The 23,536-nt window shown below is 52.8% G+C and overlaps 2 protein-coding genes across 4 annotated transcripts in view; both read left to right on the forward strand.

Annotated features, from left to right (window-relative positions):
- EIF3L (eukaryotic translation initiation factor 3 subunit L) overlaps window positions 1–2,533 on the forward strand; it is a 45,318-nt gene extending 42,785 nt beyond the window's left edge. For both annotated transcript variants that reach the window (XM_033189020.1, XM_033189028.1), the window contains 2 exons: window positions 365–445; window positions 2,325–2,533. In XM_033189020.1, the coding sequence (XP_033044911.1) occupies window positions 365–445; window positions 2,325–2,363 (120 nt within the window). In that variant the 3' untranslated portion in view covers window positions 2,364–2,533. The remainder of the gene's footprint in view (window positions 1–364; window positions 446–2,324) is intronic.
- Window positions 2,534–20,750: 18,217 nt separating this feature from the next.
- The window catches only part of MICALL1 (MICAL like 1), a 34,657-nt gene continuing 31,871 nt past the window's right edge, over window positions 20,751–23,536 (forward strand). The window contains exon 1 of one of the 2 annotated variants that reach the window (XM_033189049.1): window positions 20,751–21,249. In XM_033189049.1, coding sequence (XP_033044940.1) covers window positions 21,104–21,249 — 146 coding nt within the window. In that variant the 5' untranslated portion in view covers window positions 20,751–21,103. The remainder of the gene's footprint in view (window positions 21,250–23,536) is intronic. The other variant, XM_033189041.1, reaches the window with a different exon arrangement.

The following is a 23,536-nucleotide window of genomic DNA, read 5'->3' on the forward strand; positions in this document are numbered from 1 at the left end:
CCAGACAAGATGGCGGGCACCTCTAATCCCAGTTACTCGGGAAGCTGAGGCAGGAGAATTGCTTCAACCCTGTAGGCAGAGGTTGCAGTGAGCTGTGATCGTGCCATTGAACTTCCAGCCTGGGCGACAAGAGCAAAACTCCATCTCAAAAAAAAAAAAAAAAAAAAAAAGGGCGGGGGAAGAAAGAAAAACTCTCTAGAAAGAGTGACTTACTGTTAACTGGTGGTGTTTTTCCAGTGGTCTTTTCCCCACTTTACATCTAACACTATCATTGTCACTTACAAGTCCATGGTGGCTCCTGGGTTAGATGGCCCTGCTCCTCCACCTGACTCCTCCTCTTCCCTGACTCTGCTTTCCTCCACAGGACATGATCCACATCGCGGACACCAAGGTCGCCAGGCGTTATGGGGATTTCTTCATCCGTCAGATCCACAAATTTGAGGAGGTAAGAGATCTGAGAGAAGAGGGGTTTTTGTTGGCTCAGGACAGGGCTTAGGAACTGAATCGAGAGTTTACATTTTTTTGGTTTTTTTTGAGACGGAGCTCTGTCGCTCAGGCTGGAGTGCAGTGGTGCGATCTCAAGCTCCACCTCCTGGGTTCACACCATTTTCCTGCTTCACCCTCCCAAGTACCGAGTAGCTGGGAGTACAGGTACCCGCCACTATGCCCAGCTAATTTTTTGCATTTTTAGTAGAGACAGGGTTTCACCATGTTGGCCAGGCTGGTCTCTAGCTCCTGGCCTCAAGTGATCCAGCCCGCCTTAGCTTCCCAAAGTGTTGGGATTACAGGCGTGAGCCATCACGCCCAGCCAAGAGTTTACATTTTTTAAATTTTTATTTCTTTCTTTATTTTGAGACGCAGTCTTACACTGTCGTGTGATCTTGGCTCACTGCAACCTCTGCCTCCCAGGTTCAAGCGAGTCTCCCGCCTCAGCCTCCCGCATAGCTGGAATTACAGGCGTGTGGCACCACACCCAGCTAATTTTTGTATTTTTGGTAGACACGAAGTTTCACCATGTTGGCCAGGCTGGTCTCTAGCTCCTGGCCTCAAGTGATCCAGCCCGCCTTAGCTTCCCAAAGTGTTGGGATTACAGGCGTGAGCCACCATGCCCGGCCTTTTAAAATTTTTCATTTCTGTTATTAAGAAAGCCTACTGCCCTCTAGCCTGGGCAACAGAGCAAGACCCTGTCTCAAGAGAAAAAAAAAAAAAAAAAGAGGCCGGGTGCAGTGGCTCATGCCTGTAATCCCAGCATTTTGGGAGGCCGAACTTGAGATTAGGAGTTTAAGACCAGCCTGGCCACATGGTGAAACCTCGTGTCTACTAAAAATAAAAAATTAACTGGGTGTGGTGGTGCACGCCTGTAATCCCATCTATGCAGAAGGCTGAGGTGGGAGAATCACTTGAACCTGGGAGGTGGAGGCTGCAGTGAGCAGAGATCGTGCCACTGCAAAAGAAAGCCTGAGGTTGGCCCTTTAAATTTTCAAGCTAGACTGGCTGGCTGCTTGGGGTTTGGGGAGTGGGGTTGGGCCTATAGGAATTGCTGCATCAGCCTTCTCCAGAGCGTCTCTTTCCAAGATCTCCCTCTGCGGGTGGCCAGCACTCCTCTCCCTCCCTGGTATTTCCTAATATGGGTGGATTCACTGCCTGCTCTTGCCCATCCCTCCTCATTTGGCATTGTTTTCCAACTTAGACAGGTCTGGCTAGTTCCTGCAGGCTGGAGGACAGGAAGCTCTGTTTTGACATACTTGGTGCATTCCTTGTCTTGCCCTAGGAGAGATCTTGTGGGTCAGGTCAAACACTGTAAGGGTGTGGGTCTCTCTTTATGACCATTGCTGGGGCTACTGTGTCCTGGTGCTTTGAGTTCTCCAGCAGAGGTCAGGCTCTTCCTGCAGGATCCTAACAGCCCTGCTGCTCTTTTTACTTTCTGGCTGTTTAGATCACATCTGTCAGGGCGGTAGGCTAGGGCTGTCTTCTAACAAGGATCCTGTTCCTTGTGGAAGGAGAACGCTGCTGATTCTTCCCCTAACTGAACTAGAAACCTTGAAACATCTGGCCACTCTGAATCCTTTTTCTGTCAGATGGAAATAGCAGTGTTGGGTATGGGTTTGTTGAGTGTGAAGGGCAGGTAAAAGAACAAGCTGCATGAACTGTGCAGGGCCATATGAATGTCACGGCTTTGCATACTCATAGTGGACACCCACATCAGAGACTTCCTTTCTTGGCTTCAGAGGGGCAGCTGGGAATCTGACCTAGTGATCATACACACCATAGGAAAGGGGTTGGGGAAATCCCCGTGTATAACTTTGCTTTTCTTTCTCTTCTAGCTTAATAGAACCCTGAAGAAGATGGGACAGAGACCTTGACAACATTCACACACATTATTCAGGAACCTGTTTTGATATATTATAGGCAGGAAGTGTTTTTGCTACCATGAAACCTTTACCTAGATCAGCCATCAGCCTGTCAACTCAGTTAACAAGTTAAGGACCGAAGTGTTTCACATGGATCTCAGTAAAGGATCTTTGGAGCCAGATTTGTCGACTCATTATTGTAGGAGAGAATTTGTGGGTTATGGCAGTAATACATCATTTCCCATGTGTCCTGATGCTTTCAGGATACACCAGTTGTTAGTGTTTAAATTGAATTATTTTTATTTTATGCTTTTGAGACGGAGTCTCACTCTGTCTCCCAGGCTGGAGTGCAGTAGTGTGATCTCGGCTCGCTGCATCCTCTGCCTCCCAGGTTCAAGCAATTCTGCCTCAGCCTTCCAAGTAGCTGGGATTATAGGCGTGCGCCACCACACTCAGCTAATTTTTGTATTTTCAGTAGAGATGGGTTTTACCATGTTGGCCAGGCTGGTCTCAAATTCCTGGCCTCAAGTGATTTGCCTGCCTTGGCCTCCCAAAGTGCTAGGATGACAGGATTACAGGCATGGGCCACCATGCCCCACCTAAATTGAGTTCTTTTTTTTTTTTTTTAAGATGGAGTCTCGCTGTGTTGCCCAGGCTGGAGTGCAGTGGCACGATGTCGGCTCACTGCAAGCTCCACCTCCCGGGTTCCTGCCATTCTGCCTCAGCCTCCTGAGTAGCTGGGACTACAGGCACCTGCCACCATGCCCGGCTAATTTTTTGTGTTTTTTAGTAGAAATGGGGTTTCACCGTGTTAGCCAGGATGGTGTTGATCTCCTGACCTTGTGATCCACCCGTCTCAGCCTCCGAAAGTGCTGGGATTACAGGCGTGAGCCACCACGCCTGGCCCTAAATTGTATTCTTTTTTTTTTTTTTTTTTTTTTGAGATGGAGTTCCGCACTGTCGCCCAGGCTGGAGTGCAGTGGCCGGATCTCAGCTCACTGCAAGCTCTGCCTCCCGGGTTTATGCCATTCTACTGCCTCAGCCTCCCGAGTAGCTGGGACTACAGGCGCCCGCCACCTCGCCCGGCTAGTTTTTTGTATTTTTTAGTAGAGACGGGGTTTCACCATGTTAGCCAGGATGGTCTCGATCTCCTGACCTCGTGATCCGCCTGTCTCAGCCTCCCAAAGTGCTGGGATTACAGGCTTGAGCCACCGTGCCCGGCCAAATTGAATTCTTAAATCCCTCTTGTTCATAAAACAATATTTCGGTTTACAGGACATTTTCACATTCAGTATTTGTTTGTGCCTCACAAAATCCTAGGAAATTTAAATGAGTTGTAATTTTCATGACATATTTGTGGCAGTGTTGGGTCCTGAAAAGAAACTATTGTACACTTCCTACTGCCAGGAACTATGCAATGAGGGATCCATATACATTACTTACACCTTGCAACTCAGGTTTAGTAGTAGTTCCTCATCTTATTGATGAGGAAATGAACCCCACGGTAGTTAGTGACTTGATCAAGGTCACATTAGGCAGGTGCTGGAGCTGAGCTAAATCGTTTCCCACCTACCCACAGTGTTCGTGCTATACCTGTCAGCCTGTAGTGGGTACTTGGACTGGAAGCCTCTGCTTGCAAGTTGCCTCACATCTCTGCCTGGATCCTTGTATATAAAATAAGGTTAGCAGAACCTGGCTCACTGGGCAGTGGTGAGGAATAAATGAGAATGCTATTTGAGTGCCCAGTGCAGTGCCTGGCCTATAATGGATGTTCAGTTACTATTTCCCCACACTTGGAATTCATAAGCTTTTCAGTATGTTCTTTTCCCCATTGATTTGATAATAATTATTGGGAACTGAATGGTGGTTCCCAAGAAGATATGTCCATATCCTGAGCCCTGGATGCCATCAGCATGACCTTATTTGTTTGGCTGGTGTGCAGTGGCATGATCTCTGTTCACTGCAACATCTGCCTCCCAGGTTCAAGCAATTCTGCCTCAGCCTCCTGAGTAGTTGTATGCCACCATGCCTGGCTAAATTTTTGTATTTTTATTTTTATTTATTTTTTTGAGACCGAGTTTTGCTCTTGTTGCCCAGGCTGGACTGCAATGGTGTGATCTCGGTTCATGGCAACCTCCGCCTCCAGGGTTCAAGTGGTTCTCCTTCCTCGCCTCCCAAGTAGCTGGGACTACAGGTACACGCCACTACGCCTGACTAATGTTTGTAGTTTTAGTAGAGATGAGGTTTTGTGATGTTGGCCAGGCTAGTCTCAAACTCCTGACCTCAGGTGATCTGCCTTCCTCACCCTCCCAAAGTGCTGGTATTACGGGCGTTAGCCACTGTGCCAAGCCAGCATGACCTTATTTGGAAGAAGTTCTTTTTTTTTTTTTTTTTTTGAGACGGAGTCTTGCTCTGTGGCAGAGGCTGGAGTGCAGTGGCACGATCTCGGCTCACTGCAAGCTCTGCCTCCCGGGTTCACGCCATTCTCCTGCCTCAGCCTCCCGAGTAGCTGGGACTACAGGCGCCACCATGCCCAGCTAATTTTTTGTATTTTTAGTAGAGACAGGGTTTCACCGTGTTAGCCAGGATGGTCTTGATCTAACCTTGTGATCCGCCCGACTTGGCCTCCGAAAGTGCTGGATTACAGGTGTGAACCACCGCACCCGGGCTATTCTTTTTTTTTTTTTTTTTTTTTTTTTGAGACAAGAGTCTCACTCTGTTACCCAGACTGGAGTGCAGTGGCACAAACTTGGCTCACTGCAATGCAACCTCTGCCTCCTGGGCTTAAGTGATCCTCCTGTCTCAGCCTCCAAATTAACTGGGACCACAGGCGCACACCACCACACCCAGCTAATTTTTTATAGTTTTGTTTGTATAGATGGTGTTTTGCCATGTTGCCCAGGCTGGTCTTGAACTGAGCTTAAGCAGTCCACCCACCTTGGCCTTCCGAAGTGCTGGGATTACAGGCATGAGCCTCTGTGTCCGCGCCCAAACGAATTTTTTTTTTTTTTGAGACGGAGTCTCGCTGTGTCGCCCAGGCTGGAGTGCAGTGGCGCGATCTCCACTCACTACAAGCTCCGCCCCCCGGGTTCACGCCATTCTCCTGCCTCAGCCTCCCGTGTAGCTGAGACTACAGGTGCCCGCCACCGCTCCCGGCTAATTATTTGTATTTTTAGTAGAGACAGGGTTTCACAGTGTTAGCCAGGATGGTCTCGATCTCCTGACCTCGTGATCTGCCCGTCTCGGCCTCCCAAAGTGCTGGGATTACAGGCGTGAGCTACCGCGCCTGGCCCCAAAGGAATTTTTAAAAAGCAGCCTCTAGTTTACAAGTCCAAACATTTCTAGAGCTCTTGGTAGCTTTCCAAGCCGTCCTTCATCTGTTGCCTTGTTGGAACCAAATGAGTGCCCCGGTGCCAGCCAGGGCTCCTTACCCTCCCACTCCCTGGCTACCACATGGTTCCTTGGTGCAGGGAGGTTGCTGTGCGTTGATTCCTCCTAAAGAATGTCTCATTCTTTGTCCACCATCCCTGACGTTTGGCGATGGTGGCTTGAAGGAACTCCGACTCCACTGGGCATCCCCCTGGGTTAACGTGTTTTGAATTCAATGCCAGAGTTTCATAGTTCGTGTCGTAGTTCTCTATCGTTACAATTAGGCCAGGTCCAAGTGTGTTGTCTGACACAGCTCTTGGCACTCTTCTTGCTGTGAGGCCATTGCAGGAGCTCTGGGTCACACAGACCCAGTGTGTATGAGTGCCTGGCTTGGGGCCATCTCCCAGCAGCTTGGTCCAGGCTCGGCAGCAGGGCCAGGCAGCCAGCATCCCCTGTGAGGGGGCAGGCACAGCTGGACTCTGCCTGGCACCACTCGCGGAATGCACAGCATTCATCAGCTGTGGCCAGCTCAGGATTTTTATTCCATCAGAGCAGAAGAACCAGGTTCATGATCCCCCCCACCCATGCTAAGGAGACCAAGGGCTTTGTTATCGGGGAATGGGGAGCTCTGGGTGGTACCAGTTTCCAGAAGTTTCTCCACCAGCAAGAGAAGGGGGCAGAGGAAAGTACGTGGGCTTGGACTTCCTTGGACCTAGGTCTGAGTCCTGACTGCCACATACCAGCTGAGCAAAGTTAACGTAGTTTTCAGTGCCTCACCTTTCTCATCTCTAAAATGGGATTCGCGCCTGCCTCAGAATTGTTCTGTGCACCAAATTATGTAAAGTTCTTAGCACCTGGCAGTAGTGTGTGATGAGGGGAGGAGGGCCTTACTAAAACACCTGGCTTAGAGTGTGTGGTAAGGGGAAGGAGGCCATTATTAGCTGCCCATGACTTTGGCCTCCAAAGCCATAGAGCCATAGATTACTGAGGCAGGTCATGTGTGGAAGAGCCCGGCTACTTCGTGGTGGAGCTGGGACTGGAAACCTGGAGACTCCCGCCTGGGGCTCTCTTAACTGCTCCAAGGACCAAAGAGAGGGCCCATGTAGACAGTGTGGAGGCCCATTCACAGAGGTCAAGGCACTTGTCTAGAGCAGCCAGCCACGGAGGAACTGAGCCCCACGCACAGTGGCGGCAGCAGGCATGAGGGGAGAATTGGAGAGATTGGGAGATTGCAGAGGACAGGACTTGGATATGGCAACTGAGTGGATGTGGAGTCTGTAGGAAAGCGAGATGCCCAGTTCTTGGGCTGTCTGAGATGGGATTGGTGGCTGGAGCAGGTCTGGGACTGGAGGAGGTAAGTGCAAGTGGATAGGGAACAGGAGTTTGAGGAGCCTGTGGGACATCCAGTTGGAGGTGCCCAGGGCCTAACAATTTGGGCAGAGGCAATGAACAGCTGGGGATGGAACTCTGGTCTCCAGGCCGCCGGGCTAGAGCTGGTTCCTCCTCAGACAAGCCCCTGGTGGGCTTGGCACACCTTTTTTTTTTTTTTTTTGAGACGGAGTTTTGCTCTTGTTGCCCAGGCTGGAGTGCAATGGCACGATCTCAGTTCACTGCAACATCCACCTCCCAGGTTCAAACGATTCTCCTGCCTCAGCCTCCCGAGTAGCTGGGATTACAGGCACCTGCCACCATGCCTGGCTAATTTTTGTATTTTCAGTAGAGATGGGGTTTCACCATGTTGGCCAGGCTGGTCTCGAACTCCTGACCTCAGGTGATCTGCCTGCCTTGGCCTCCTGAAGCGCTGGGATTACAAGCGTGAGCCACTGCGCCTGGCCTTTGCTTGGCACACTTATTTCCACACAGTCACCCTCTCTGCAGCCTTCTACGCTGGATTGTGAGCCCAAGATGGGGGCGTGGGGCGCTTTTCCTCCTAAGATGGCCTTGACCATAGGTGGCTCCTGATGGCTTCATCTTCTGAATGAGGCAGTGGGACCAGCTGCTGTTTGGGGGCTGCAGCCCTGCGTTCTAGAATTCTGGGTGACATCCTAAGGATCTAAATGGGCCAGGAGCTCTGTGAGCACTGGAGGAAAGAGGCAGCGCTTGGGAGCAATGACCCTTTTGGTAAAGTGATTCTGTTGAATGAATGGTGAATGCAAGAGGAAGTAAGTGAATAAGGATTGAATGCAACAATATCAGTATGGGAATAAGGCTGGAGTGTGCCTTAAATCCTGTCTGGAATGTAGTGGCACAGATGAATTGATGAATGGATGTGCTCTCCAGCCCAGCCTTTAGCCAGGGAAAGCCGTGGCTGTGCCTGTGCTGGCTCTTGCCAACAGTGGCCTCCCGTCCCCACCCCCAGCTTGCCCTGCAGACTGGATATAGGCTGGAGTGCGCTGTGGCTCGGGTCAGGAGCCGGCCTCCAGTGTGGGGGGAAGGGCAACAAGAAGAGGCTGAGAGGGAGGCAAGGGAAAGGTCCAAAGCCTGATCAGCAAGTTCCTGAGATTTTCCTGAGGGAAGAGGGCTAGGGGAAGCAGCAACTTGTCTTGGTTCCTGTGGCTCCACATTCCTGTCAAGCCTGCAACTGAAAAACCTGGCTTTTCCTTATTTCTGGCCCCACCCTGTCCCTATCCAGCCTCTTGATTAAGATCAAGTTACCTCCCACCCCTACTTTTTTCCCTGGGGCCAGTGGATCCTGGGAGGGTGGACTTCACTCTCTGTCATGGTTGGGAAGTGGAAGGGAGTCTAGGTTCAAACACTGACGCTGCCCCTTGAAACTGGAAAATTCCAGGCACTTGGCTTAACTTCTCTGAGCCGCTGTTTTGTCATCAGTCGAATGAGGAGAGTAATTCTCCCCTACCTGGGTCTTTCTAAGTGTCAGCATAGGCCTGGCACGGTGGCTCATACCTGTAATCCCAACACCTTGGGAGGCTGAGGTGGGAGGATTGCTTAGGTCTAGGAGTTTGAGACCAGTCTGGACAAGATAATGAGACCCTGTCTCTAGAAAAATAAAAAAATGAGGGCCGGGCGCAGTGGCTCACGCCTGTAATCCCAGCACTCTGGGAGGCCGAGGCAGGCAGATCATGAGGCTAGGAGATCGAGACCATCCTGGCTAACATGGTGAAACCCCGTCTCTACTAAAAATACAAAAAAAACAGGCGTGGTGGCGGGCGCCTGTAGTCCCAGCTACTAGAGAGGCTGAGGCAGGAGAATGGCGTGAACCCGGGAGGCAGAGCTTGCAGTGAGCCGAGATCATGCCACTATACTCCAGCCTGGGTGACAAAGCAAGACTCTGTCTCAAAATAAATAAATAAAATAAATTAGCCAAGCGTGGTGGTGCGTGTCTGTAGTCCTAGCCACTTGGGAATCTAAGGCGGGAGGATTGCTTGAGCAGAGTTCAAAGTTACAGTGAGCTGTGATCACACCACTGTACTCCAGCCTGAGCGACAGAGCAAGACCCTGTCCCTAAGTAATACATAAATCTGAGTATATTGAACTCGGGTGTGATATAGGTGTTTGGGATGACTCATACCCATCCCGGGTGTATTGTATCACCTGGGGATAAGTTGTGTCCTCTCTAAGCCCTGCTCTATTTAGAGGAAACAGCAGCTCACTCCCAGAATTTCAACACAAGCCTCACTTTCTGTTTCTAAGAGGAAGAGCTGCCTAGCTCACAACACCATATACATATGACCTCAGGTAGCTGGGAGACAAACAGGCCTCTTCCGGTCTCTGACAGCCCCTTCCTTGCCACTCAGGCCTCAGAGGAGAGGTGACCTTCCTGTGTCAGGAAGGCTCAGAAACCATTTCCCTCTCTGCCTGCCTTTGCCCTGCAGAGCAGGCCAGATTGATACTGAGGGGGTAGTAGGGAGGGCTCCAGCTGTCCACCCCAAATCATCTCCTGGCACCCCCTAAACCTGCAGCCAAATCATAACAGTGGGCTTGCTATGCAGACCAAATTCTAAGTCAAGTAAAATAAAAGTCAGGACTCAGCCTAGCTGGCTTTTTTTTTTTTTTTTTTTTGCCCAGGCTGGAGTGAAGTGGTGCAATCTCCGCTCACTGCAACCTCTGTCCTCGAATTAAAACAATTTAGCCTCCTGAGTAGCTAGCTGGGATTATAGGCTCTAGTCTCCTTCCCTTTCTTCCTGCCAAATTTATGCCCCTGAGCTCCTCCTACAGAGTGACAGGAGCCCAACTATTAGGGGCTTGAATACTACGTTAGCACCCAAACATCAATCCTGCTGGCCTGCTGGAAAAATCCCAGCGCCAATAATTATTGAAGTTGAAGGGGAGATGAAGTTCCTAGACAGCAAAGGCTGGAGGCCTTCGGAGCTTTCTGTCCAGAAATGGCCTTTGGCATCGTGGATCAAGGCCTCAGTGCAGCCAGGGCCTCCAGAGGCTGTGGAGCTGGGGCTCCCAGCGGGGCTCTTGCTCACCAAACTCACAGGAAGATAACGAATGAATTTACAGTGAAAACCAGGCATGCAGTGGTAAACTGGACACAACGCCTGCCTCCATATACCAGAAGAAGATTCTTTGTGAAGTCAGAAAGAGCTAGGCTGAGGCCAGAGCTAGGCTCACACCTGTAATCTTAGCACTTTGGGAGGCCGAGGTGGGTGGATCACCTGAGGTCAGGAGTTAGAGACCAGCCTGGCCAACATGGCGAAACCCCGTCTCTACTAAAAATACAAAAATTAATGGCATGGTGGTAGGCGCCTGTAATCCCAGCTACCTACTCGGGAGGCTGAATCCCTTGAATCCGGGGGGTGGAGGTTGCAGTGAGCCGAGATTGCACCACTTAATTCAGCCTGGGAAAAAAAAAAATATAACTAGGCTGAGTCTTGACCACTTTTTGTTGTTGTTGCTAGTTATATTCGTATTATATTCATTTTATTTTACTTTTAGTTTTCAAGCGTGACTGCAAGTTTTGACAGCTGTGTGGCTTTGAACATGCTTTTTGAACCCTCAGAGCCTTGTCCTCATCAGTAAATGGGGATAATGGGATAGCTCCTAGCTCATAGAATTGTGAGGATTCAATATGGTAATGTACCTTAACAACAAAAACAACACACACACACACACACACACACACGATGTCTAGAGTGTGGTTAGTGCTCATAAAGTTACATAACTGTATTATTAATGATGTCACAGCCCAATGAAGAGAGACAGGTATGCACAAATACATGCCATACAATGTGAGCAACAGTTCAAATGCCACCTCCTTCGTGCAGCCTTCTGGGCTGTCTCTCAGTCCCTGGCAGGAGGTGAAAGGCTCCTTCTGGAAGCCCTATAGCATTGGCCCCTCTCTCCATCACATCCCTTCCCTTGTCTTTCTGTGACTGTTCGTTGTGATTGTTTATAGAGCTTCTTCCACCCTGGTCTGCCAGTAGAAGACATGTGGAAATTCCTCTGTAAATGAGCCAGGACATCCCCTCTAGGTCCCCTCTAAGGGTGGGATTCTGTGAGAAGATCTGAAGTTGCGGCTTCTGTCTGGGACTATCAGGGAAGACTTCAGGGAGGGGATGATCTCTGAGCTAGGTCATAAAACCTGTGGACAATTTGGAACAGCAGCAGTAGCCATTTCAAGAGCAGTCAAAAGGGGAGACAGCCTGGCAGGCTGAGACCTCAGCAAGCAGCCAGAAGCACGGAGAGTTTGGGGCTGCTAGATGGGGGTCCCTGCTCCCCTCCTAAGAGTCTCCACAACCCTGAGCAAACACCTCTGCTCTCTGGGCTCCAGTCTCTCCTCTCAGTGTATTGAGAGGGCTTTGCTAGATAAGGTTCCCTGCCAGTTTGGATATTTCAGTGGCTTCTTTGACCTGCCCCCCTCGTGGAGCCCCAGACAAGTGTGAGGGTTTCCCAGTTCAGACAGCACCCGCCCAGTGAGAGCCAGCACATGTCCGCTCTGTTCCAGAGGGTTTAGTTGGAGGGTAGTTCAGTTTAGGGGTAGGGAGGCAAGACTACTTGCCCAGTCCCAGGTGTGTTTTCCAGAATGTGTATCTGCTGGGGCAGGATGGTCTGTGAACAAAGGCTTGGAATAGCTGTCTGTCCACAGGCATAGCTGGGATTCCAGGAGACCCAGGCGGGCAGGGCTGGGACTCAGGGTGCCGTCCTGGCATGTTCTAGGCATGCCTCTGGCCCAGCAAGGGGGGAACACGGTGAAGCAACTGCCACTCCAGCGACCAGTGCAGCGCCTTCCACTGCCCCAGGCCCCAGCTTCAGAGGTTCCACAATGCTTCCATTGTCCACTGCTCTGCCCGGCTGCCCCCCAGGGAGCAGGTCAGAGCCAAGAACCTGGGCAGGGCCCTGATTCCTGGGGCACAGCCTGGGTAGAAGAGAGAAGAGCAGAGGGGTCTGTGGAACTTGGAGAATTCCACCCTAAGAATCCTAGAATCGGCTGGGCGGGGTGACTCACGCCTATAATCCCAACATTTTGGGAGGCCAAGGCATGTGGATCATGAGGTCAGGAGTTTGAGACCAGCCTGGCCAACATGGTGAAACCCCGTCTCTACTAAAAATACAAAAAATTAGCTGGGCATGGTGGCGCATGCCTGTAATCGCAGCTACTTGGGAGGCTGAGGCAGGAGAATCGCTTGAACCACCTGGGAGGCAGACTCCAGCCTGGGTGCATTCCAGCCTGGGCGACAGAGTGAGACTTCATCACAAAAAAAAAAAGCCCGGGCGCGGTGGTTCATGCCTATAATCCCAGCACTTTGGGAGGCCGAGACAGGCGGATCACAAGTTCAGGAGATCAAGACCATCCTGGCTACATGGCGAAACCCCCAACTCTGCTAAAAAAAAATACAAAAATTGGCCGGGCGCGGTGGCTCAAGCCTGTAATCCCAGCACTTTGGGAGGCCGAGACGGGTGGATCACGAGGTCAGGAGATCGAGGCCATCCTGGCTAACACGGTGAAACCCCGTCTGTACTAAAAAAATACAAAAAAACTAGCCGGGCGAGGTGGTGGGCGCCTATAGTCCCAGCTACTCCGGAGGCTGAGGCAGGAGAATAGCGTGAACCCGGGAGGTGGAGCTTGCAGTGAGCTGAGATCTGGCCACTGCACTCCAGCCTGGGCGACAGAGCGAGACTCCGTCTCAAAAAAAAAAAAAAAAAAAAAAATTAGCCGGGCGTGGTGGTGGGCGCCTGTAATCCCAGCTACTTGGGAGGTTCAGGCAGGAGAATCGCTTGAACCCAGGAGGGGAAGGCTGAAGTGAGCCAAGATCACACCATTGCACTCCAGCCTGGGCAATGAATGAAACTACGTTTCAGTATATGTGCTGCCGAAGCGAGCACGAAACTACGTTTCAAAAAATAAATAAAAGAGAAAAGAAAAATACAATCCTAGGCTGGGCGCGGTGACTCACGCCTGTAATCCCAGTCCTTCGGGAGGCCGAAGTGGGCGGATCATGAGGTCAGGAGGTTGAGACCAGCCTGACCAACATGGTGAAACCCCATCTCTACTAAAAATACAAAAATTGGCCGGGCGCGGTGGCTCAAGCCTGTAATCCCAGCACTTTGGGAGGCCGAGACGGGCGGATCACGAGGTCAGGAGATCGAGACCATCCTGGCTAACACAGTGAAACCCCGTCTCTACTAAAAAAATACAAAAAACTAGCCGGGCGCGGTGGCGGGCGCCTGTAGTCCCAGCTACTAGAGAGGCTGAGGCAGGAGAATGGCGTGAACCCGGGAGGCGGAGCTTGCAGTGAGCTGAGATCGCACCACTGCACTCCAGCCTGGATGACAGAGCAAGACTCAATCTCAAACAAACACACAAACAAAACAACAGTCACCGCACTGCACAATAGATCCTTTGCACTTATTCCTCCTATCTCACTGAAATTTTGCACCCTTTGACCAATATCTCCCCAACCACTCCACTACCCCCCAGCCCATTCTACTTGCTATTTCTTTCTTTCTTTTCTTTCTGTTTTTTTTTTTTTTTTTTTTTTGAGACAGGGTCTTACTCCATTGCCCAGGCTTGAGTACAGTGGTACAATCATAGCTCACTGCAACCTCTGCCTCCCTGGCTCAAGCGATCCTCCTGCCTCAGCCTCTCAAGTAGCTGGGAATTACAGGTGTGAGCCACCACATCAGGCCTCTACTCTCTATTTCTATGAGATCAACTTTTTTAGATTCCACGAGTGAGAAAAATAATTTTTTTCTTTTTTGAGACAGAGTCTTAAATTTTTCTCAGCACACTGGATCCAAAGTAAGGATGATGAGATTCCATGTTGGGAAAACATTAAAACCTTGGATTTTTTTTTTTTTTCAAGACGGAGTTTCACTCTTGTTGCCCAGGATGGAGTGCAATGGCACATCTCAGCTCACTGCAACCTCCACCTCCCGGGTTCAAGCGATTCTCCTGCCTCAACTTCCTGAGTAGCTGGGATTACAGGCGTGTGCAACCATGCCTGGCTAATTTTGTATTTTTAGTAGAGACGGGATTTCACCATGTTGACCAGGCTGGTCTTGAACTCCTGACCTCAGGTGATCTACCCACCTCAGCGTCCCAAACTGCTGGGATTACAGGTGTGAGCAACCGTGCCGGCCTGTTTTTGTTTTTGTTTTGTTGTTGTTGTTTTGGTTTGGTTTGGTTTGGTTTTTTTGAGACGGAGTCTCACTCTATCACCAAGGCTGGAGTGCAGTGGCACCATCTTGACTCACTGCAACCTCTCCCTTCTGAGTTCAAGCGATTCTCCTGCCTCAGCCTCTGGAGTAGCTGGGCTTACAGGCGACCCCCACAATCCCTGGCTAATTTTTTTTTTTTTTTGGTGAGATAGAGTCTTGCTCTGTCGTCCAGGCTGGAGTGACATGGCGCGATCTTGGCGCACTGCAAGCTCCGCCTCCCAGGTTCATGCCATTCTCATGCCTCAGCCTCCTGAGTAGCTGGGACTACAGGTGCCCACCACCACGCCCGGCCAATTTTTTGTATTTTTTTAGTACAGACAGGGTTTCGCCATGTTAGCCAGGATGGTCTCAATCTCCTGACCTCATGATCCGCCCACCTTGGCCTCCCAAAGTGCTGGGATTACAGGCATGAGCCACCATGCCTGGCCTAATTTTTGATTTTTGTATTTTTAGCAGAGATGGGGTTTCACCATGTTGGCCAGGCTGGTCTTGAACTCCTGACCTCAAATGATCCACCCACCTCAGCCTCCCAAAGTGCTGGGATTACAGGCGTGAGCCACTGTGCCCGGCCCCATTCTTGTTTTTTAATCTTGCTTTTGTACCTCCCTCCTGCAAAGCCATCCTACAAAGCATGTTGGCTGGAAGAATGGTGCGTGGAAAAACACGACCGTCTGTCTCAAACTGTCAAGGGCCTCCTTTAGCTTCCCATGGTTCCTCTGGTTTCCTTTTCCCTGCCTTTATTAGGCTACAGGCAGAATTGTTTACAGAACTGTTTCCTTCTCTGGCCGAGCCAGCCCTTCCCTGCCATGATCCTGCCCCATGGCTGGACACCTGCAGCCGTTACCTGGGAAGAAATTAGAAAGGATTCAGCCAGATGCGGGGGCTTGTGCATATAATTTCAGCATTTTGCAAGGCCAAAGCAGGTGGATTGCTTGAGTACAGGAGTTCAAGATCAGCCTGGGCAACATAGTGAGACTCCCACCTCTACAAAAATAAAATTATCTGGGTGTGGTGGTGCATGCCTGTTAGTGCCAACTGCGCGGGAAGCTGAGGTGGGAGGATCGCTTGAGGTGGAGGCTGCAGTGAGCCGTGATTGTGCCAGTGCAGTCCAGCCTGGGAGACAAAGTGAGACCCTGTCTCGAAAAAAGAGAGAAAGGATTCAAACTCTGCCTACACTGACGGCTCTCACTGGCTTGTATTCAACTTGCTTTCCTGGGAGTTAGGTGTTCTTCAGCCTAAATGATGTCACCATCTCAAAGAGGTCTTCCCTGGCTATGCTGTGTGTCCCCATCCTTCCCTGTCACAGCACCAGTCACCACCTGAGGTTCTCCTTGTTTTTGTTTTTGTTTTGAGACAGAGTCTCACTCTGTCGCCCAGACTGGAGTACAATAGCATGAACTCGGCTCACTGCAAACTCCGCCTCCCAGGCTCAAGTGATTCTCCTGTCTCAGCCTCCCGAGTAGCTGGGATTACAGGCACGCACCACGCCCAGCTAATTTTTTTTTTCTTTCTTTTTTTTTTTTTTGAGACGGAGTCTTGCTCTGTCGCCCAGACTGGAGTGCAGTGGCCGGATCTCAGCTCACTGCAAGCTCCGCCTCCCGGGTTCACGCCATTTTCCTGCCTAAGCCTCCCGAGTAGCTGGACTACAGGCGCCCGCCACCATGCCCAGCTAGTTTTTTGTATTTTTTAGTAGAGATGGGGTTTCACCGTGTTAGCCAGGATGGTCTCGATCTCCTGACCTCACGATCCGCCCGTCTCGGCCTCCCAAAGTGCTGGGATTACAGGCTTGAGCCACCGCACCCGGCTAATTTTTTTATTTTTAGTAGAGATGGGGTTTCACCATGTTGACCAGGCTGGTGTCGAACTACTAACCTCAAATGATCTGCCCGCCTCGGCCTCCCAAAGTGCTGGGATTACAGGGTTGTGCCACTGTGCCCAGCCTCCTTGTTGATTTGTTTGCTTGTTTACAGCTCCTGGCCCCCAACAGGTGCTCAGTAAATATGTGTTGAATCCATGCTTGACTATAAAGGTGTGAACAAGGTGTGGAAACCTGTTTCACACCGACGACTGTGGCTACTTCTTAGGAGGGGACTAGAGTTGAAGGAGACAGTCAAACTGGAACTTTAGATTCATTTTTAAATTTTTGATAAGAATGATGTATTCAGGCTGGGCATGGTGGCTCATGCCTATAATCCCAGCACTTTGGGAGGTCGAGGCAGGCGCATCACTAGAAGTCAGGAGTTCGAGATCAGTCTGGCCAACATGGCAAAACCGTGTCTCTACTAAAAATAATAGCTGGGCTTGGTTGCCTGTGCCTATAATCCCAGCTACGAGGGAGGCTGAGGCAGGAGAATCGCTTGAACTCAGGAGATGAAAGTTCCAGTGAGCCGAGATCGAGCCACTGCACTCCAGCCTGGGCGACAGAGACTTGTCTCAAAAAAAGACAGGGTCTCCCTATATTGTCCAGGCTGGTTTGGTCTTGAATTCCTGGCCTTGGCCTCCCAAAGTGTTGGGATTACAGGCATGAGCCACCGTGCCTGGCCCCATTTCTTAACTGATAGTTAAAAATAAAACAAAACAGCACTGAACTAAGGGCCCAAGTCCCTCAGTTCTAATCCTGAAATTATAGCACTGTTTTGGGCAAGTGCTCTACTCACCTATCTCTGTGGCTTCTGATCTCACCTGTAAACACACAGACCCACCTTCCACCCAAACCCTGGATTTACAGTCTGCACAGCATTTTCTCATCCATCATCTCACCTCGTTACCCACAACCCTGGGATGCAGGCAAGGCAAAGATTATCATCCTCATTTTATAGGGTAGGAAATTGGGGTTCATGGGGTGAGTTGTCTGGCCTGCGGTCACACAGCTGTGGTCGTACAGGTCCTTACGTCATAACATTGTGAGCTGACTCAGATAATGAGTTTATAAAGCCCACAAATGGCTAATGGGGGTGACCAGGCTGTGCTGTGTAAGCTATTAGTATGGCAACAGGATCAAGATCAGATCTGGAGCTGTCTTCAGAGACCTAAAGGGAGCCCTTTAGGCTAGTGAGGACAGGGCTATAATCCCTCCTGGTTTCTTTGGTTTGTTTTTTGTTTTTTTAGACAGAATCTTGCTCTGTTGCCCAGGCTGGAGTGCAGTGGTGCGATCTCAGCTCACTGCAACCTCCCCGCCTCCCGGGTTCAAGCCATTCTCCTGCTGGGATTACAGGCGCGGGCCACCAGGCCTGGCTAATTTTTTGTATTTTTAGTAGAGACAGGGTGTCACCATGTTAACCAGGATGGTCTCGATCTCCTGACCTCGTGATCTGCCTGCCTCGGCCTCCCAAAGTGCTGGGATTACCGGCATGAGCCAAATAACCCACCGTCTTTGAGACAGAGTCTCAATCTGTCACCCAGGCTGGAGTGCAGTGGCGAGATCTCGGCTCACTGCAACCTCTGCCTCCCGGGTTCAAGTGATTGTCCTGCCTCAGCCTCTCGAGTAGCTGGGACTATAGGCACGTGCCACCACGCCTGGCAAATTTTTTTTAATTTTTAGTAGAAGTGGGCTTTCACCATCTTGGCCAGGCTGGTCTTTAACTCCTAACCTCGTGATCCACTCGCCTTGGCCTCCCAAAGTGCTGGGGTTACAGGTGTGAGCTACCGTGCCTGGCCTAATTTTTGTATTTTTAGTAGAGACAGGGTTTCACCATGTTGACCAGGCTGGTCTTGAACTCCTGACCTTGTGATCCACCCACCTTGGCCTCCCAAAGTGCTGGGATTACAGTGAGCCACCACGCCCAGCCCAACTTTTTGTATTTTAGTAGAGACCGGGTTTCACCATGTCGGCCAGGCTGTTCTCAAACTCCTGACCTCAGATGATCCACCTGCCTCGGCCTCTCAAAGTGCTGGGATTACAGGTGTGAATCATGGCACCCTCCCCCCTCCCCCTTCCCTAGGTTTTTTTTTTTTTTTTGAGACGGAGTCTCGCTCTGCCGCCCAGGCTGGAGTGCAGTGGCCGGATCTCGGCTCACTGCAAGCTCCGCCTCCCTGGTTCACGCCATTCTCCTGCCTCAGCCTCCCGAGTAGCTGGGACTACAGGCGCCCGCCACGTTGCCCGGCTAGTTTTTTGTATTTTTAGTAGAGACGGGGTTTCACCATGTTAGCCAGGATGGTCTCGATCTCCTGACCTCGTGATCCGCCCGTCTCGGCCTCCCAAAGTGCTGGGATTACAGGCTTGAGCCACCGCGCCCGGCCCCCCTTCCCTAGGTTTTAATGAGAGTCCTGGGTGGTCTTTGAAGGCCTAGGTAGATGCTGGTGTCAGGATCCTGAACCCAAGTCCCTGATTTCATAAAAAGCACCCGGAATCCTGCTTTCCTGCTGCTATTATCCCACAGGGGACAGGGCAGGAGTTGGCAGCCCAGGGCTGGTGAGGAGTCCAGAGGGCTAGCCAGGCACTCTGGCCATGCTCTTCCTAGGTGGTCTGAGAGTCCGTATACTGAGCCAAGATGGCGGCCTTCCAGCTGCAGGGAGTGTCAGATTGGCAAGCTGGGGTCTCCAGGCCCTGGGCCAATATTCTGGACTGGGACTCAGTGAACTTTGAGGACGTAGAATTCCCTAAGTCGGCCTCTCTCCTTGATGATTTACCCAGAATGGCCCAGATGACAATCTGTGTACAAAATATTTCAGTCCATTTCATCATGTTTACCAAGTACCAGATGTCAATAGAATTTATGAGTTATAACTAAAGAGTAAGGCACTTTACATCCTTTTTTTTTTTTTTTTTTTTTTTTTTTGAGACGGAGTCTCTCTCTGTCCACCAGGCTGGAGTGCAGTGGCGCTACCTCGGCTCACTGCAAGCTCCGCCTCCCGGATTCCCGCCATTCTCCTGCCTCAGCCTCCCGAGTAGCTGGGACTACAGGCGCCCGCCACGGCGCCCGGCTTTTTTTGTATTTTTAGTAGAGACAGGGTTTCACCGTGGTCTCGATCTCCTGACCTTGTGATCCGCCCGCCTCGGCCTCCCAAAGTGCTGGGATTATAGGCGTGAGCCACCGCGCCCGGCCGCACTTTACATCTTTTTTTTTTTTTTTTTTTTGAGGTAGAGTCTCGCTCTGTCGCCCGGGCTGGAGTGCAGTGGCCGGATCTCAGCTCACTGCAAGCTCCGCCTCCGGGTTCCTGCCATTCTCCTGCCTCAGCCTCCCGAGTAGCTGGACTACAGGCGCCCGCCACCTCGCCCGGCTAGTTTTTGTATTTTTTTTTTTTTTTAGTAGAGACGAGTTTCACCGTGTCAGCCAGGATGGTCTTGATCTCCTGACCCCATGATCCGCCCGTCTCGGCCTCCCAAAGTGCTGGGATTACAGGCTTGAGCCACCGCGCCCGGCCCGCACTTTACATCTTAATCCTCTCAGCCACCTTGTAAAGCAGGTATTATCCCCATTTTTAAGTCATGGAAACTGAGGTCCAGGGAGGCACAAGATCACATGACTAAGGGAGTGGGGAAAGCCAGGATTGGAGTGTGGGTTGATAGGGCTCCAAAATGCCTGATTCCACTCCCCTGAGTGCTCGGGGTGATGAAGATGACTAACACCCTGTTCCTTCCCTTGGGAGGGAGCGACATACCCACTCCGGCTAAGTATTGCATGGGTCAGGGTGACATCACCACCTCTGCAGCAGATGGAGGCTGATTCATCTGTGGGAGAGTCAGGAGGGGCCTCTGCGGAAGGGTCGGCTGCCTGGAAGGGTCGGTTGGCTGGCGGGGGTCTCGAAGAGGGCAAAGATAGAGAATGAGTCTTGGGGAGGTTCCAGGGCCAGATGCGACCTGCCTGTGTGCCTCCCAGGCAGGGGCCTCCTTGGCCTAGGTCCTTCCCGTAGGAGCTCAAACCACCACCGCACTAACCATGGCTGCGGGAACCCGGCAGGCCGCAGTGGGGAGGGACGAGATCCCTGAACTTACACAGGGGCTGAGCAGAGCTCAGTGAATCACCAAGGGCACACCTGAACCGACGGTGGCGGAGGGGCGCATGGGTCTCCCTGCCAAGCTGTGGGGTAGGGGATGATGGACGCTAGAACTTCCAGCTCAGCGGTGCTTTAGGGTGGGGAGCCGGGGTGAGGGAAGCTGGTGGCCATCGGGGGGTGCTTTAGGGTCTGCAGGGAACTGCCTCCCCAAAGTTTCAAGCTAGGGGTGGAAGGGGGGATTTGCGGTCATTAGGAGCGGGAAGGAGGCCGAATGGGAGCACGAGGTGTCCCGCCTCCAAAGGGTGGAGGGCTCCTGGTGGGCGGCGGCCGCGGCGGTGAAGTCATCGTGGGGAGGGGCCCGCTTGCGGCGGGTGCGGGGGCTTCGCGGGCACCCAGTGGAGCAGTGGGGGCCCGGCGCCGTCGAGGGGCGGGCGATGGGGCGCCGGCCAGTCTTGGTAGGGGTGGGCTCCGTCATGGGGGCGGAGCCGCTGCTGGGTGGGGCGCGCCTCGGGCGGGGACGGAGGCGGCGGGACGCCCGCGCCCACGGCCGGCCCACAATGAGGCGAGCGGGCAGCGCGGAGTAGGCGGCGGCCGGCCGGGCCGGGCCACGCGGCGGCGCTGCTCGGGCAGGTTGGGGCAGGGCAGCTGGGCGCCCGAGCCAGGACACCGCGGCCCCGCCTCTGCCCCGCCCCGCGCCCTGCCGGTCGGCGCCCGAGCTCGGAGCCGCAGCCGCAGCCGGAAACCGGGCCCGCGCGGCGGCCGCAGTCCCGGCCGAGCCGGGGCCCCGAAGTAGGAGCAGGAGCCGGGCGGGCCGCGGGGTCATGGCGGGGCCGCGGGGCGCGCTGCTGGCCTGGTGCCGCCGCCAGTGCGAGGGCTACCGCGGCGTGGAGATCCGCGACCTGAGCAGCTCCTTCCGGGACGGCCTGGCCTTCTGCGCCATCCTGCACCGGCACCGGCCCGACCTGCTGTGAGTGCGGGGCCCCGGGCGGGCGGGCGGCGCGGGGCGGGCCGGGGCCGCTACCGCCGCCCCCCTCAGTGACGCGGAGCCCGGGCAGTGACAGGCGCCACCCCTCGGACACGGAGACGCCGACCCCCCCCGACGAGCCCGGACGCCAGGATGGTCCCTGAGACCCCGGCCCTGGGCGCCCCTCCCCCGCCCGGCCGTCCTGACCCAGCCGGTGGGACTCCGAACCCTCCCCAGAGGCCCGTCCCTCCGCGAGGGACACGGCCCCGCCCACAGAGCGCTGATTTCCGCCGAAGATCACTGAACCCCTAAGTCTTTGACCTCTTTGAAGGGGTGTTGAGCCCTCTTTGGGGGCCCTGGGCCTCTCCTACTCTAAACTCCTCTCCGCTGTGCCTCCCCTCTCCCCCGAGGCTTCCCACACGGGGTGGCCCCTTGCTCCGGGTGTGCAGGTGAACCCCCACTTCTCTGATCCCCCAAATAGGAGTTTGTCTCCAGACACTAGCACAGTTCCCGGCGCAGAGGAGACCTAGGTTAACAGGTGTTGGATGAACGGATGTACAGACCCTGTGCTTTCCCCACTCCTCCCCAGTTAGGACGCAGCCCTGCCTCCCGGGTGTGTGCTCCATGGCCCTGCTGCCCTCCTCAGTGGGGCACGCAGGTGGGGCGCGCAAGAGGAGTCACAGGATTGGCGATGTTGGGAAGACTCCTAGGATCCGATTGACAGACACCAACCGGCTGCTGCAGGTTGTGAAATGGCCCCTTCCTGCCCAGAGCTGCCCAGTGAGGTTCTCATGGGAAAATGCGTTCGAACTCCCCAGAACAGTTGACTTGGAGCCTCTGTCTTTGCGCTCTCTGCCTTGAGCAGAGAACCTCTCCTCCTTTCGTCCATTCATTCCTAAAACACTGGGTGAGTTTTTGTGGTGCCATTCCTTGCACTTCACGTCTCACCTGTGAATCAGGGAGGAGAGTTCTGGTCCCTACGCCTTCTGCATGCAGCGCTCTTGCCAGGGCTCCCCTAGCCTGGCAGATGGAGGCTTTCTGTGCCTGTTCCTCCAGATTTGCACTGTCCAAGGGCAGCATGTGGGACGGCTTCTAAGGGATTGCCTTGGGATTCCATGGTGCAGGTGCATCTGGTTTACCTGTATGTACCCTGCAGAACCATGTCTGTGGGTCGTGGCTTGGGCCCTGGAGGAGAGGGTTTTGGGGCTGTGGATACAGAAGGGAACAAGATGAGGTGGCCATGTAGGTGGGTCCCTGCCCGCTGTGGGGCATGTGACACCCATACTAATGGAAGCACAAGATTGATGCCTGGTTGCCCAGGAGCAGGGGATAGAAGGATGGAGGAAAAGGGCACCAGGGTTGGACCTGGGCATTGGAAAGGAGGGCCCAAGGGGTCTTCTATTCTGTCTGAGGGGCAGGAGTGAGGCAGGAAGCAGGGACAAACCCAGTGTGGGAGGGGACTTGGGTGTGAAGCAAAGCCATTTGGTGGGCCTGAGCCTGTCATCATCAAAGTAAAGGCCGCTTGGTTTGTGTTCAGCTTCTCCATGTCTTAGGCGCATGACCTTGGGTCCTCATGGGCTCTCTCCAGGCATCAGTGTCCTCATCTGTGAGATGGGACTGGTAATGTGACACAGCTCATAGAATTGTTGTGAGGATTGCATGCGATAATAAGCATTCAGTTAACATTCGTTATTGTAAATAGTGTTATAGGCAATAGGGGAATGATGATAATTTTTTTAATTTTTTTGAGACGGAGTCTCACTCTGTCACCCAGGCTGGAGTGCAGTGGCATGATCATGGCTCACTGCAGTCCTCACCTCCTGGGCTCAAGTGATCCTCCCACCTCAACCTCCTGAGTAGCTGGGACCACAGGTAGATGCCACCACGCCTAATTTTTTTGTATTTGTAGAGATGGGTTTTTGCCATGTGGCCCAGGCTGGTCTTGAACTCTTTTTTTTTTTGAAATGGAGTCTCGCTCTGTGGCCGAGGCTGGAGTGCAGTGGCCGGATCTCAGCTCACTGCAAGCTCCGCCTGCCGGGTTCACGCCATTCTCCCGTCTCAGCCTCCCGAGTAGCTGGGACTACAGGCGCCAGCCACCTCGCCCGGCTAGTTTTTTGTATTTTTAGTAGAGACAGGGTTTCACCGTGTTAGCCAGGATGGTCTCGATCTCCTGACCTCGTGATCCGCCCGCCTCGCCCTCCCAAAGTGCTGGGATTACAGGCGTGAGCCACTGTGCCCGGCCGAGCCGCATAGGTTTTAAGCAAGGGAGGGATGTGGCTGGAAAAATCGT

The sequence above is a fragment of the Trachypithecus francoisi genome, unplaced genomic scaffold (assembly GCF_009764315.1).
Source record: "Trachypithecus francoisi isolate TF-2019V2 unplaced genomic scaffold, Tfra_2.0 Contig01580, whole genome shotgun sequence".
Classification (NCBI taxonomy): domain Eukaryota; kingdom Metazoa; phylum Chordata; class Mammalia; order Primates; family Cercopithecidae; genus Trachypithecus; species Trachypithecus francoisi.